This window comes from Sapajus apella, unplaced genomic scaffold (genome assembly GCF_009761245.1).
Source record: "Sapajus apella isolate SASKATOON/1434 unplaced genomic scaffold, GSC_monkey_1.0 scaffold5, whole genome shotgun sequence".
Taxonomy (NCBI): Eukaryota; Metazoa; Chordata; class Mammalia; order Primates; family Cebidae; genus Sapajus; species Sapajus apella.
This window is the reverse complement of record NW_022436945.1, coordinates 37,498,056-37,510,499: the sequence shown is the minus strand read 5'-3', so window position 1 is coordinate 37,510,499 and position 12,444 is coordinate 37,498,056. Positions and strand designations below refer to the sequence as shown.

At 37.6% G+C, this 12,444-nt stretch overlaps 1 protein-coding gene across 4 annotated transcripts in view; it reads right to left on the bottom strand.

Moving 5' to 3' along the window:
• SLAIN2 (SLAIN motif family member 2) overlaps positions 1-12,444 on the bottom strand; it is an 81,917-nt gene that overhangs the window by 43,993 nt on the left and 25,480 nt on the right. For all 4 annotated transcript variants that reach the window (XM_032274119.1, XM_032274118.1, XM_032274121.1 and 1 more), the window contains exon 2: positions 7,173-7,321. In XM_032274119.1, coding sequence (XP_032130010.1) covers positions 7,173-7,321 — 149 coding nt within the window. The remainder of the gene's footprint in view (positions 1-7,172; positions 7,322-12,444) is intronic.

Below are 12,444 nucleotides of genomic sequence, written 5' to 3'. Positions count from 1 at the left end.
TTTTTTTTTTTTTTTTTTTTTTTTTTTTTTTTTTTTTAAATAAAGACAGGGTTTCACCATGTTGGTCAGGCTGGTCTTGAACTCCTGATCTCAGGTGATCCACCCACCTTGGCCTCCAAAGTGCTTGGATTACAGGCATGAGCCACCACGCCCAGCCAGTTTGGAGTTTTTTTTTTTTTTAAAAACAATACTATTATTAAGCCAGTTTAAGGTCAAGACCTGGGAAATCCTTTAAAAAAAAAAAAAAAGCCAACATGAATACTTCTATCAAAAAAAGAAAAAAATTGTGCTATGCATATAAAACAAATAGTACAACAGTAGGGCTAAGATATCAAATGCAATTATGTGTTTTAAAAATCAACACTTAAAATACTATTTGTTCCTTCAATGTTTTTTTTTGAGACAAAGTTTTCCTGTCTCCCAGGCTGGAGCGCAGTGGCATGATCTCGGCTCACTGCAACTTCTGCCTCCTGGGCTCAAGCGATTCTCATGCCTCAGCCTCCCAAATGGCTGGAATTACAGGCATATGCCACTATGCCTGGCTGACTTTTTTTATTTTTAGTAGAGACAAGGTTTTGCCATGTTTCCCAGGCTGGTCTCGAAATCCTGAGCTCAGGTGATCTCCCTGCCCTGGCCTCCCAAAGTGCTAGGATTACAGGTGTGAGCCACTGTGCCCAGCCTCTTCCTTCATATTCCAATATCCACAGCTTATTCAATATTTACAAGTATTGGAAAGAACACTTTGCAGAATATATACAGAAATATGATATGGTACTCCCTAAGAGGCTTGCTGCCAAGTAGCACAGGCAGAAACAACAATGATTGCAAGGCAAAATGAAATGAGTACTATCATAAAGGTGCAAAGGGCAAGGGAAAGGAAACATCAGGAGTAATTCAATACAACTGAGAGAAACTGGGTAAGTCTTTTTGGAAGGAGAGGCACTGAAACAGTCTTGAGAGGATGAGAAATAACTTGATAGGATGCTAAAAGTACGGAAGGTCTGTGCTTTCATGGGTGTTTATAAGATGAGTAAAAGCAGTATCTCGGAAATGCAGAGCATGCTCAGGTAAGCGTGGTAAAGAACAGGGGAGAGACAAAATAGATAAAACAAGTTAGAGCCAGGTCATGGAAGGCCTTGAAACACTACACTCAGAAGCCTGAAACCTATTTAGTAGCAGTGATAAAACTATCAGTGATTTTGAGCAAGGGTGATATGGATCAGTGTAAGGAGAAAAAATGATGGAAATCTTGATGTTGAAAAAGCTAGAATGAACTAGGCAGTATATGGTTACTAGAAAAAATGGGGGGAAAAAGGGGCCGGTCCGAGTGCAGTGGTGTTTACAACTAATTGATTACAACCAGTTACAGATTTCTTTGTTCCTTCTCCACTCCCACTGCTTCACTTGACTAGCCTTAAAAAAAGGGGAGGGGGGTGGGGGGAAGGATAGATACTAAAAACTGGAAAGGATTGCTAAAGAAATCAGTTGACTGAAATGTCTGGCTTGCCTACTGGTACAGTAGTGGTTTTAGGACGGAGAAACATATGTTTTCTATTTAGACAGCGTAGTAATTTGGACCATGTATAGTTTTGTACATATTCACCATGAGACAAGAGACAAGACACAAGACAAAACAGTAATTACATATACTTAGTATGAGGTATACAGTATGATCTTAGAACTACCAACCTGTGCAGAAATACAGTTGCTAAATTCTTTTTCCTCCTCCTCCAACTCCTCTGGAGTTTATTCTCTTTTACTTAGTTATTAATCACTAGCATTTCAAGTTCTAAGTCTTTTTATCTTCTCTTGCCATATTGTCTTCCTAAGGAATCTCAAATCATACTCACAACATCAATTATTATCTATATGCTAAATACTCTTCATTATTTATATTTCGAGTCTTAAGTTTTCCTATGAGCTTCAGACCTATATACACCACCCATTTAATGTCTCTCCCCTTGGGTATGGCAAATGTATCCAAGTCACGTAACAGATCAACTCATGATCTTCACACTAACATCTAATTCTCTTCCAACGGTCCCTCTTTCAGAATGATCCCAATATTTATCCTGTCGCAGAAGCTGGCAACTCAGAAATCACTACTGATACTCTTGTCCACCATTTCCTCATATTTGGCTCAGTCCTTTTTATTGTCATATCTTTTCATCTTTACTACTATACTTTCCCTTCAGCACACAGAGCTTAGCTATTATAATCAACCCTCCTCAAAAGCATCCTACATTTTTGCCCCTTTCCAACCTACTTTCCTTACTACTACTAGTAGAATAACCTTTCCAAAATAAAATTGATGTCATCCTTCCTGTCCACACACACTACACCCTTGTAGAAAACCCTTCGATATTTTCCTAGTGCTCTTCAAGTCCACAATTGGCCAGGCGGGTGGATTACTTAAGCTCACGAGTTTGAAACTAGTCTGGGCAACATGGTGAAACCCCATCTCTACTAAAAATACAAAAAACAAATTAGCCTGGCATGGTAACAGGCACCTGTAATCCCAGCTACTCAGGAGGCCTGGGTAGGAGAATCACTTGAACCCAGGAGGTGGAGGCTGCAGTGAGCCAAGATCATGCCTCTATACTCCAGCCTGGGCAACAGAGCAAGACTCTGTCTCAAGAAAAAAAAAAAAAAAAGAAAAGAAAAAGAAAAAGAAAAAGAAAGAAAAGAATAAAGTCCACAATTTAACATGGCCTATAAGGCTTTACAGAGTCTGGTTCCTATGTATTTTTCTGGACTCATCTCACATCTCTCCCTTCCTTACTCTTCTCCAGCAACTTCTTCATAGATGTCATGCTTTGTCCCACATGAAGTCTTTGCACGTGCCTTTCTCTTAACCTGGAATGCTCTATTCCATCTCTTTCTTAGCACGCTTAAATTGTTCTCAAGCCGGGCGCGGTGGCTCAAGCCTGTAATCCCAGCACTTTGGGAGGCCGAGGCGGGTGGATCACGACGTCAAGAGATTGAGACCATCCTGGTCAACACGGTGAAACCCCGTCTCTACTAAAAAATACAAAAAATTAGCTGGGCATGGTGGCGTGTGCCTGTAATCCTAACTACTCAGGAGGCTGAGGCAGGAGAATTGCCTGAACCCAGGAGGCGGAGGCTGCGGTGAGCCGAGATCGCGCCATTGCACTTCAGCCTGGGTAACAAGAGCGAAACTCCGTCCCAAAAAAAAAAAAAAAAATTGTTCTCAATCTTTAGGTTTCAGGTCAAACATCATTTCATAACGGAAAATTCCTATTTCTCAAAGCACTATACCTTTATTCTTTTATTATACATCACTAGTTATAAAGATTATTTGTATTATGTTTCCCCTATGAGATGAAAACTCCGGACAGTGTCCATTTTTCTTCATAATGTACCCCACCTCCACCCTTTTCCCAAAGCCTGATACTTAAGAGATTTGCATTAAAAATTATTTGAATATATGCATGAATCAATGTGATTCAATAGAGGTGATACTAGACCCCATATAAACAGATGAAAACACCAAAACAGGGAGACATGAGGCAAAAGAGAGACGTGGGGCAACCTAAATTTAAAAGATAGGCAGAGAGGAAGCAAAGGGAATGGGAAGTTATTGGTTAACATGAGTACAGAATTTCAGTATGGGATGATGAAAAAGTTTAGTTTAGTATAGGATGATTAAAAGTTCTGTTCATCTGGATATGGTAGTGACAGCTGCACAGTAAGATGAATGTACTTAATGTGACAGAACTGTATATTTTTAAAGGGTGAAAATGGGTAATTTTGTATTATATAATTTTATGACAATTTTTAAAATGGGCAGAAAAGGAAGAATCTTCAAAGAAGACTGAAAAGAAAAGAGCAGGGAGGGTAAATGAGGGTTAAAAAGACAATACAGTATCATAAGAACTGAAGAAATTTTATGAATGAGTGGTAGTGCACTGCAGAGAAGCTGAGTGTGAAGGAGTAGAAAACGTTCTGCTGCAATGCAGTACTTCAGCTCCAAAAAGGTGTATTTTTTAAAAAACAATCTCCTTGGGAAATGGGGGATTTACAACTATGAAGTTCAAACTTGTAAAAGCCAATTTTTTTTCTTAAAAAATGTTAAACATATTTGTATTTCAAATATACATTGTATTTATAGTTGTAGCTATTGTTCTATGAATACAGCTATAAAATTTAAACAATCTTAAACAGATGCAGTACTTAATTACACCTAATTATGGTTCAAGAGTAACTGCCTTTCTTACACACTCCTACTAATACCCTCCTTACAATAAAGCAAAAAGCCACTTGCTCAAAATTCCTATTTTTGAGGTGTAGCAGCTCTGCTTTTACCCCTCAAGTCCAAGCTGCTAGTCCCAATTGCTAATAATTTGTACTCCTTAGGACGTTTTAAACCAGGGGTTGCTTAAAAAAAAAAAAAAAAAAAAAAAAAAAAAAATATATATATATAGCTTTCAGGCCAAATCTAGTCCACCACCTGTTTCTGTAAGTAGTTTTACTGGAACACAGCCATGCCAGCTCATTTACGTATTGTCAATGGCTGCTTGCATGTTACAAGTGCAAAGCTGAGTAACTGCAACAGAGATCTTACAGGCAACAAAGGCTAAAATTGTTATCTGGTTCTTTGCAGAATAAGTTTGCCAGAGTTTTATTTATTTGTTTACTGTCTGACTCCTCTGATAACAATATAAGCTCCGAAAAGTAAGTCATATTTCGGTCTATTATATTCATTGCCATATCTTCAGAGTTGAGAACAATGCCTATTATAGCAGATTCCTGACATATATTGTGGAATGACCAAAATTCCTAATTAAATTATAAATGATATTGTTTTTAAGGTGGAGTACTGAAAAACAGTTTCTAGGGATGCTTTTTTTTTTTTTTTTTGGCAACAGGGTCTTGCTCTGTCACCCAAGCTGGAGTGCAGTGGTGCAAACACGGCTCACTGCAACCTCAACTTCCTGGGCTCAAGGGATCCTCCTGCCCCAGTCTCCTGAATAGCTGGGACCACAGGCACACACCACCTTGCTTGGCTATTTATTTGTTTATTTTTTGAGACAGAGTTTCACTCTTGTTACCCAGGCTGGAGTGCAATGGCGCGATCTCGGCTCACTGCAACCTCCGCCTCCTGGGTTCAAGCAATTCTCCTGCCTCAGCCTCCTGAGTAGCTGGGATTACAGGTGCGCGCCACCACGCCCAGCTAATTTTTTGTATTTTTAGTAGAGACAGAGTTTCACCATGTTGACCAGGATGGTCTCGATCTCTTGACCTCGTGATCCACCCACCTCAACCTCCCAAAGTGCTGGGATTACAGGCGTGAGCCACCGCACCCAGCTTGCCTGGCTATTTTTTTAAATATATTTTGTAGAGGCAAGGTCTCACTGTGTTGCCCAGGCTGGTCCTGAACTCCTGAGCTCACCCAAAGTGCTGGGATTACAGGTGTGAGTCACCGCACCCAGCCCTCTAGGAATGCTCTTCTTTTTTCTTTCAATCATGTTCCTTCTGTAGGACTATTTCTCAATACATGGTCAGACGGTTTCTATACTTAATATTCTGTGGCATTAAGTACATTAATGTCACAAATTGGTCAGAAAATTTGTAGTTATTTTAAATGGTCTACCAGCTTGTCTACATATTTCTAATAATCTCTTATAAATATAACTTAAATCAAGTTTCAGGGTATAATTCAAACAAACAAGCTGATAGTCATACTAAACATTTTTTAAAATCACAGAAAGGCTACTGCTTTTTCAAAAAGGCTTCTTTGGCCAGGTACGGTGGCTCACACCGGTAATCCCAGCACTTTGGGAGGCTGAGGCAAGCAGATCACCTGAGATCAGGAATTTGAGACCAGCCTGGCCAACATGGTGAAACCCTGTCTCTACTAAAAATACAAAAATTACCCGGGTACGGTGGTGGGTGCCTGCAATCCCAGCTACTCAGAAGGCTGAGACAGTAGAATTGCTTGAACCTGGGAGACGGAGGTTGCGGTGAGCCAACATCGCACCACTGCACTCCAGCCTTGGTGACAGAGCAAGACTCCATCTCAAAAACAAAAACAAAACAAACAAAAGGGCTTCTTTTCATGGAGGAAAAGTAATACTTTAGTGTCAAAACTGACCCACATTCAGAAGCTGTGTAGTAACATCTCGTAAGTCATTTGCATATAATAACCACTATCCCTTACAGCCAAATAACTGCATCTTACTGTATGCCATTAACTGTTCAGCTAGTCTCCCCTCTGCTTCCTCTGTTCATTTTCAGCTTAAACTCTAACCACAAAGCACATATTGTTTTCTATAATAAAGCCAAAATAAGTAATTTTAAGTATATAGCTGCCAAGTAAATATAAAGCAGAAAAACAAAAACAAAACTAATCATGCATCAATCCTTTACTATCTGAACATTTTATAAAACAGTAAGAGTCATAAAACAGATTGAGAGAAACGCAAGAAGAAATCAACAATATTTTTCCTACATTTCTGCCCACACTGGCATGCTACATTAAATGTCATAAATAGCCACAGACACATTTTGTCAGCTTTGTGACTGCTATTAAACAAAAGAGCATAAAAGCAATTTAAACCTAAAATGCCAAATAGAAAAACATAACAAGGGAAATAAATACATTCACTCAGCACTTACTGTTAGCCAGAAAACATGCTACGGTCTTGCATATAACAACTCTTAAAATTACCTTTCAAGACTCATTATTCTTATGAGATAACTGAGCTCACAGAAGTTAAATAATGCAGTGACAGAGCAATTAAGGGCTAGAGTGAGAACAAGGTCTCTGTTGTTCTCCACTTATAACTTTCTACTGCATCAGTTTCTCCAAAGAGTGGAATGTGAGATGACTTTATATACTAGACATTTTACATTTTAATAGTTATTTAACTTGTCTTAGAAAAAAGTTTATCATGTAAAATTCATTATTTCATGGATATCATTCTTTGGGATGAGGCTAAATAAGAACAATATTTTTAAAAAAAAGCTATTAAGTAAATGATAGAACAGGGTTATGTGCACATGGGAAAAACTCTTATGATGGTAAGAACAATGAGATTTGAAAAATCTCCAAGCAAAGAATTGCTTCCTAACAAAACATTGCTCAACATTTATTGTTTTTAACTAAAGAAAGCAAAGAGATGAATTTACAAGTAAAATTATAGACATACCTGACATAGTTTGATCAAGTTTGTGGATAAGAGACTTTTTAGCACACTCAACATCAGGACTTGGGTAATCCAAAACTTGCCTGCACCAAACTAATGGACTAACCGATTTCTGCATTGGTGTAAGTTTTTTCTTTGGTGATGAATACAGCCTAGAAGAAGACAACAAAAGACAAAATAAAATTCCTTATTAAGCACAAGGTTATAAAACAGAGGTCCTTTTGGATAGATTTAAATTGGGGAGAAGGGAGTAAAAGTGATGAAGTATATTTTAAATCACCCACATTAATTACTGCACAGAAAATTATAGTAAGTCAATCAACATAAATCCAAATTTCAACTACTAAGTGAACCCAAATGAGGCATTCCTAAAGTATGTCTTTAACTAAGACTAAGAGAAAACACCTGTCTTTCTGTTTATTATGTTTTCAACAGTACTTGACTAACTCCCTAATATAGCTGTATTATTAACTCTAATAATAAGGAGGAGCTAAGTTCCTTGTTCTCCACCTATTTCCCTTCCCACAACATATACAAGTATCTACCATTAGGGATTCATTCCTTTTAGTTAAGCAGTATCCAATTTGTAGTCCTCTTTTCAAATGACAATGTGTTGGAGAAAAGCAAAACTTTAAACCCTAAATAACTAAATGTGAATCAATTACTAAATTGCTTCAGTTTCAGAAAAGAATCAAGAGACAGTATTTTATAAGCTAATAGGGAAGGTATACAGAAGGGAAAAGGTGAACAGAAAATATGGAGGCACATACATATATTTTCTACTTTGTGTTTTTTTCTCAGATTAGTCCAGATTATGTCCGTTGTTATTAATTTATTCCAAGCATGACTCCACGTGAAAAATGCAAATAGTTATTGATTCCTAACCAGGGTGACTTTCAAATTAAGACACTAAGTGGAATTTATGAAGCAGACAAAATTAGGCTTTGATACTGTATGTCTAGATAGTGAAAGGTTTCGATAAAAAGTTAAAAATTTCACATTTACATTAATCAAGTTAATGCAATAATATGAAGTGTTGTTTCACTGTAAATATTTAAATAAATGTATATCTACAGAACTAGAATAGACAAACTACTTTTAGCAGCAACAGTACCTTTTCCATCATTTGTCTCTTTCCCCCTATCTATACCTTAGGTCTGTCACTCACATGCATTATTTTAGTTTTGATCAAGATCATCAAGGCTAATAGGGTAGATGACCATTTCTTTATAATCCATATTCATTTAAACAAAAATAGTGAAATAAAATCTCAATTTACAGAACAACTAAAAACTCAAAATGAAACCAATGGGGTTCATTCTCTTTTCCAACTCAAATACTGCAAAGGTTCCTTAACAAATCTCTACCTCAGCAACTCCACTTTAAAGATTATGGTAAATGCCGGGCGCGGTGGCTCAAGCCTGTAATCCCAGCACTTTGGGAGGCCGAGGCGGGTGGATCACGAGGTCAAGAGATCGAGACCATCCCGGTCAACATGGTGAAACCCCGTCTCTACTAAAAATACAAAAATTAGCTGGGCATGGTGGCGCACGCCTGTAGTCCCAGCTACTCAGGAGGCTGAGGCAGGAGAATTGCCTGAACCCAGGAGACAGAGGTTGCGGTGAGCCGAGATCGCGCCACTGCACTCCAGCCTGGGTAACAAGAGCGAAACTCCGTCTCAAAAAAAAAAAAAAAAAGATTATGGTAAATATTATATACTGATATTCTATGTCAGCAAATGTTTAGCAAGATAAACCTCTATAGATGAATAATAATAAAAAAAACATTTTATGGTATTATCACTACTCTTTTGGTATGTATCTTTTTCCTACACTGATGGGATTTACACAATTTACCCACACGGCTCATACATACTAAGTACAGAGTTCCCCTACTGCTAGCTATAAAACTCCTTTTTAAAAAGTGCAAAACATGGCTGGGCGAAATGGCTCACATCTGTAATCCCAGGACTTTGGGAGGCTGAGGTGGGCAGATCACCTGAGGTCAGGAGTTCGAGACTAGCCTGGACAACATGGCAAAACCCCATCTCTACTAAAAATACAAAAATTAGCTGACCGTGGTGGCAGGCGCCTGTAATCCCAGCTACTCAGGAGGCTGAGGCAGGAAAATCGCTTGAACCTGGAGGTGGAGGTTGCAGTGAGCCGAGATCATGCTACTACACTCCAGACTAGGCAACAAGAGCAAAACTCTGTTTCCAAAAAAAAAAAAAAAAAGTACAAAGCACAAAAATTAGCCAGCTGTGGGGAAGCACATCTATAATCCCAGCTATTCAGGAAGCTGAGGCAAGAGAATTGTTTGAAGTCAGGAGGCAGAGGTTGTAGTGAGCAGAGATCACAATCACACCACTGCAGTCCAGGCTGGGCAACAGAGCAAGACTGTCTTAAAAAAGAAAAAAGAAAAAAAAAAAAAAAAGCACAAACATGGATGGCCTCAAAAATATTATGTTCAGTAAGTGAAGCCAAATACAAAAGAACACATATTGACACATAAGAATCCATTTATACGAAATGTCTACAAACGTATATAGAGCAGAAAGGAGATTCGTGGTTGCCTAAGGCTAAAGGTAGGAATGGGAATGAAGTTTCTTTTTAGAGGGATATAGATGTTCTAAAATTATATGGTAGTGATAGTTATGGTAACGGTTTGATCATTGTAAATATGCTAAATTCACTAACATACAATGACTTTTATATGTTGATTATAAGCTATGAGTAAATTTTATGGTATATAAATATATCTTGATAAAACTTTTAAAAAACATGCAAGGTACTTTTAACATCTTTAAAAATACAGAAGCTACTACCAACTAAATGAATATAACATCATCAATTTCATAATCAATTAAAACACCACAACCGCCCCCCTACCCCCAAATCCCTTATTTCTTTCCTATTTTGTTAATAGCATTATAATTTTTTCAGTTATAAAGACTACAAACTTTTAATATAGGATTTCTCCATCTTTTTTATTTTCTACCCTCATCAATAATCTGTCACCAAGACCTGCTGATCCTACCTTTATAAACTACTTTTTTATCCCATTCCTCTACTTTCTCCCTTAATTGAGAATACAGAATGCTCCTTCCTTCCATTAGCAGATAAAAGCAATTTGTCCATACTTAGTGTGATGAAAAGGGAGAAAATGATTCAATAAGCCCTGGGTATACCAATTTTCTGTATCACTCTATCTTCTTATTTCAGCATCCCTATGTACTACTACCTGAAGTCTAGAAACAAAGGGCTTTGGCCCATATGATATTGGCACAAAATTCCTTGGTCAGGTAACCTTTGGTTGAGGTTTCAAAGTACATACTTCTAAATCTGCCAAAGGACACATGAGCTGAGTTGTATCACATAACTGAATGCATCTTTAGCAGGATCGAGTTGTTTAAGCCCCTGAATTTTAAAGGAAATTCTAAATAAACTCTCGTTACAAATAAATATATTTGTAGTAACTATACATATTCTTTGCCCATTTCTTATATGGACTTGTTCAAAATAACTTTTTCCCACTAAAAACATTTTTTTTTCTCTTTGACACTTTAGAATTTCTTAAATCATAGAATATGGTTTAATCAAGAGGAACACAATTCTGATGAACATAGTGAGTTTACTGACAGTTAATGCAACCTAAAACAGGCTGAGATTTAACAAGTTTGTACTAGCTTAAAACAAACATTGCTCATTATCCTATTACTACTAAAATTAATTCATGAAGGCCCAATGGGGAGCTGAGCCTCCAACCAGGCAAAACAAGGCACTGGGACATACTACTCAAATGCAGATAGAATGGATTAAAAAATAAGACACAACAATATGCTGTCTACAAAAGAAACATCTTAGATTTAAATTCATAAATAGGTTGAAAGTAAAAGAATGGGGAAAAACAGACCATGCAAAAGTAACTACAAGAGCTGCAGTGACTACTGTTAGAAAATAGACTTTAAGATTAAAAAAAAATTATTAGAAACAAAAAGGAACATTTCAATACATCAGGAAGATACAACGTTGTAAATTTAAACATACCTAACAAAAGCAGTAGAACCGAAAAAAAAAACAACAATTCATAAATTTTGTTTTGGGGCTTCAATAGCCAACTCTTAGTAACTAAAAAAAGAACTACATGGAGAATCAGAAAAAATACAGAACACTTCAGCAACATCATCAACCAACTTTACTTAACCATTTACGGGACATTCCAACCAACAATAACAGAAAACACATTCTTTTTTTTTTTTTGAGATGGAGTTTTGCTCTTGTTACCCAGGCTGGAATACAATGGTGCGATCTTGGCTCACTGCAACCTCCGTCTCCTGGGTTCAGGCAATTCTCCTGCCTCAGCCTCCTGAGTAGCTGGAATTACAGGCATGTGCCACCAAGCCCAGCTAATTTTTTGTATTTTTAGTAGAGACGGGGTTTCACCATGTTGACCAGGATGGTCTTGATCTCTTGGCCTCGTGATCCATCCGCCTCGGCCTCCCAAAGTGCTGGGATTACAGGCTTGAGCCATCGCGCCCGGCCAACACATTCTTTTTAATTGCACATGGAACATTCTCCAGGATAGACCATTGGCTAGGACATAAAACAAGTCTTCCTGAATTTTTAAAAACTGAAATTCTTTAAAGTATGGTTTCTGACCACAATGCAATTAAATTAAAAATCAGCAACAAGCCAGAACAACCAGGCAAGAAAAAGAAATAAAGGGTATTCAAATAGGAAAGGAGGAAGTCAAATTGTCTCTATTTGCAGATGACATGATTGTATATCTAGAAGACCCCATCGTCTCAGCCCCAAATCTCCTGAAACTGATCAGCAACTTCCGCAAAGTCTCAGGATACAAAATCAATGTGCAAAAATCACAAGCATTCCTATACACTAATAACAGACTTAAAGAGAGCCACATCAAGAACGAACTGCCATTCACAATTGCTACAAAGAGAATAAAATACCTGGGAATACAACCAACAAAGAATGTAAAGGACCTCTTCAAGGAGAACTACATACCACTGCTCAATGAAATAAGAGAGGACACAAACAGATGGAGAAACATTCCATGTTCATGGTTAGGAAGAATCAATATCGTGAAAATGGCCATACTGCCTGAAGTAATTTACAGATTCAATGCTGTCCCCATCAAGCTACCAATGACCTTCTTCACAGAACTGGAAAAAACCACCTTAAACTTCATATGGAACCAAAAGAGAACCCGCATAGCCAAGTCAATTCTAAGCAAAAAAAAAAAAAAAAAAAAAAAA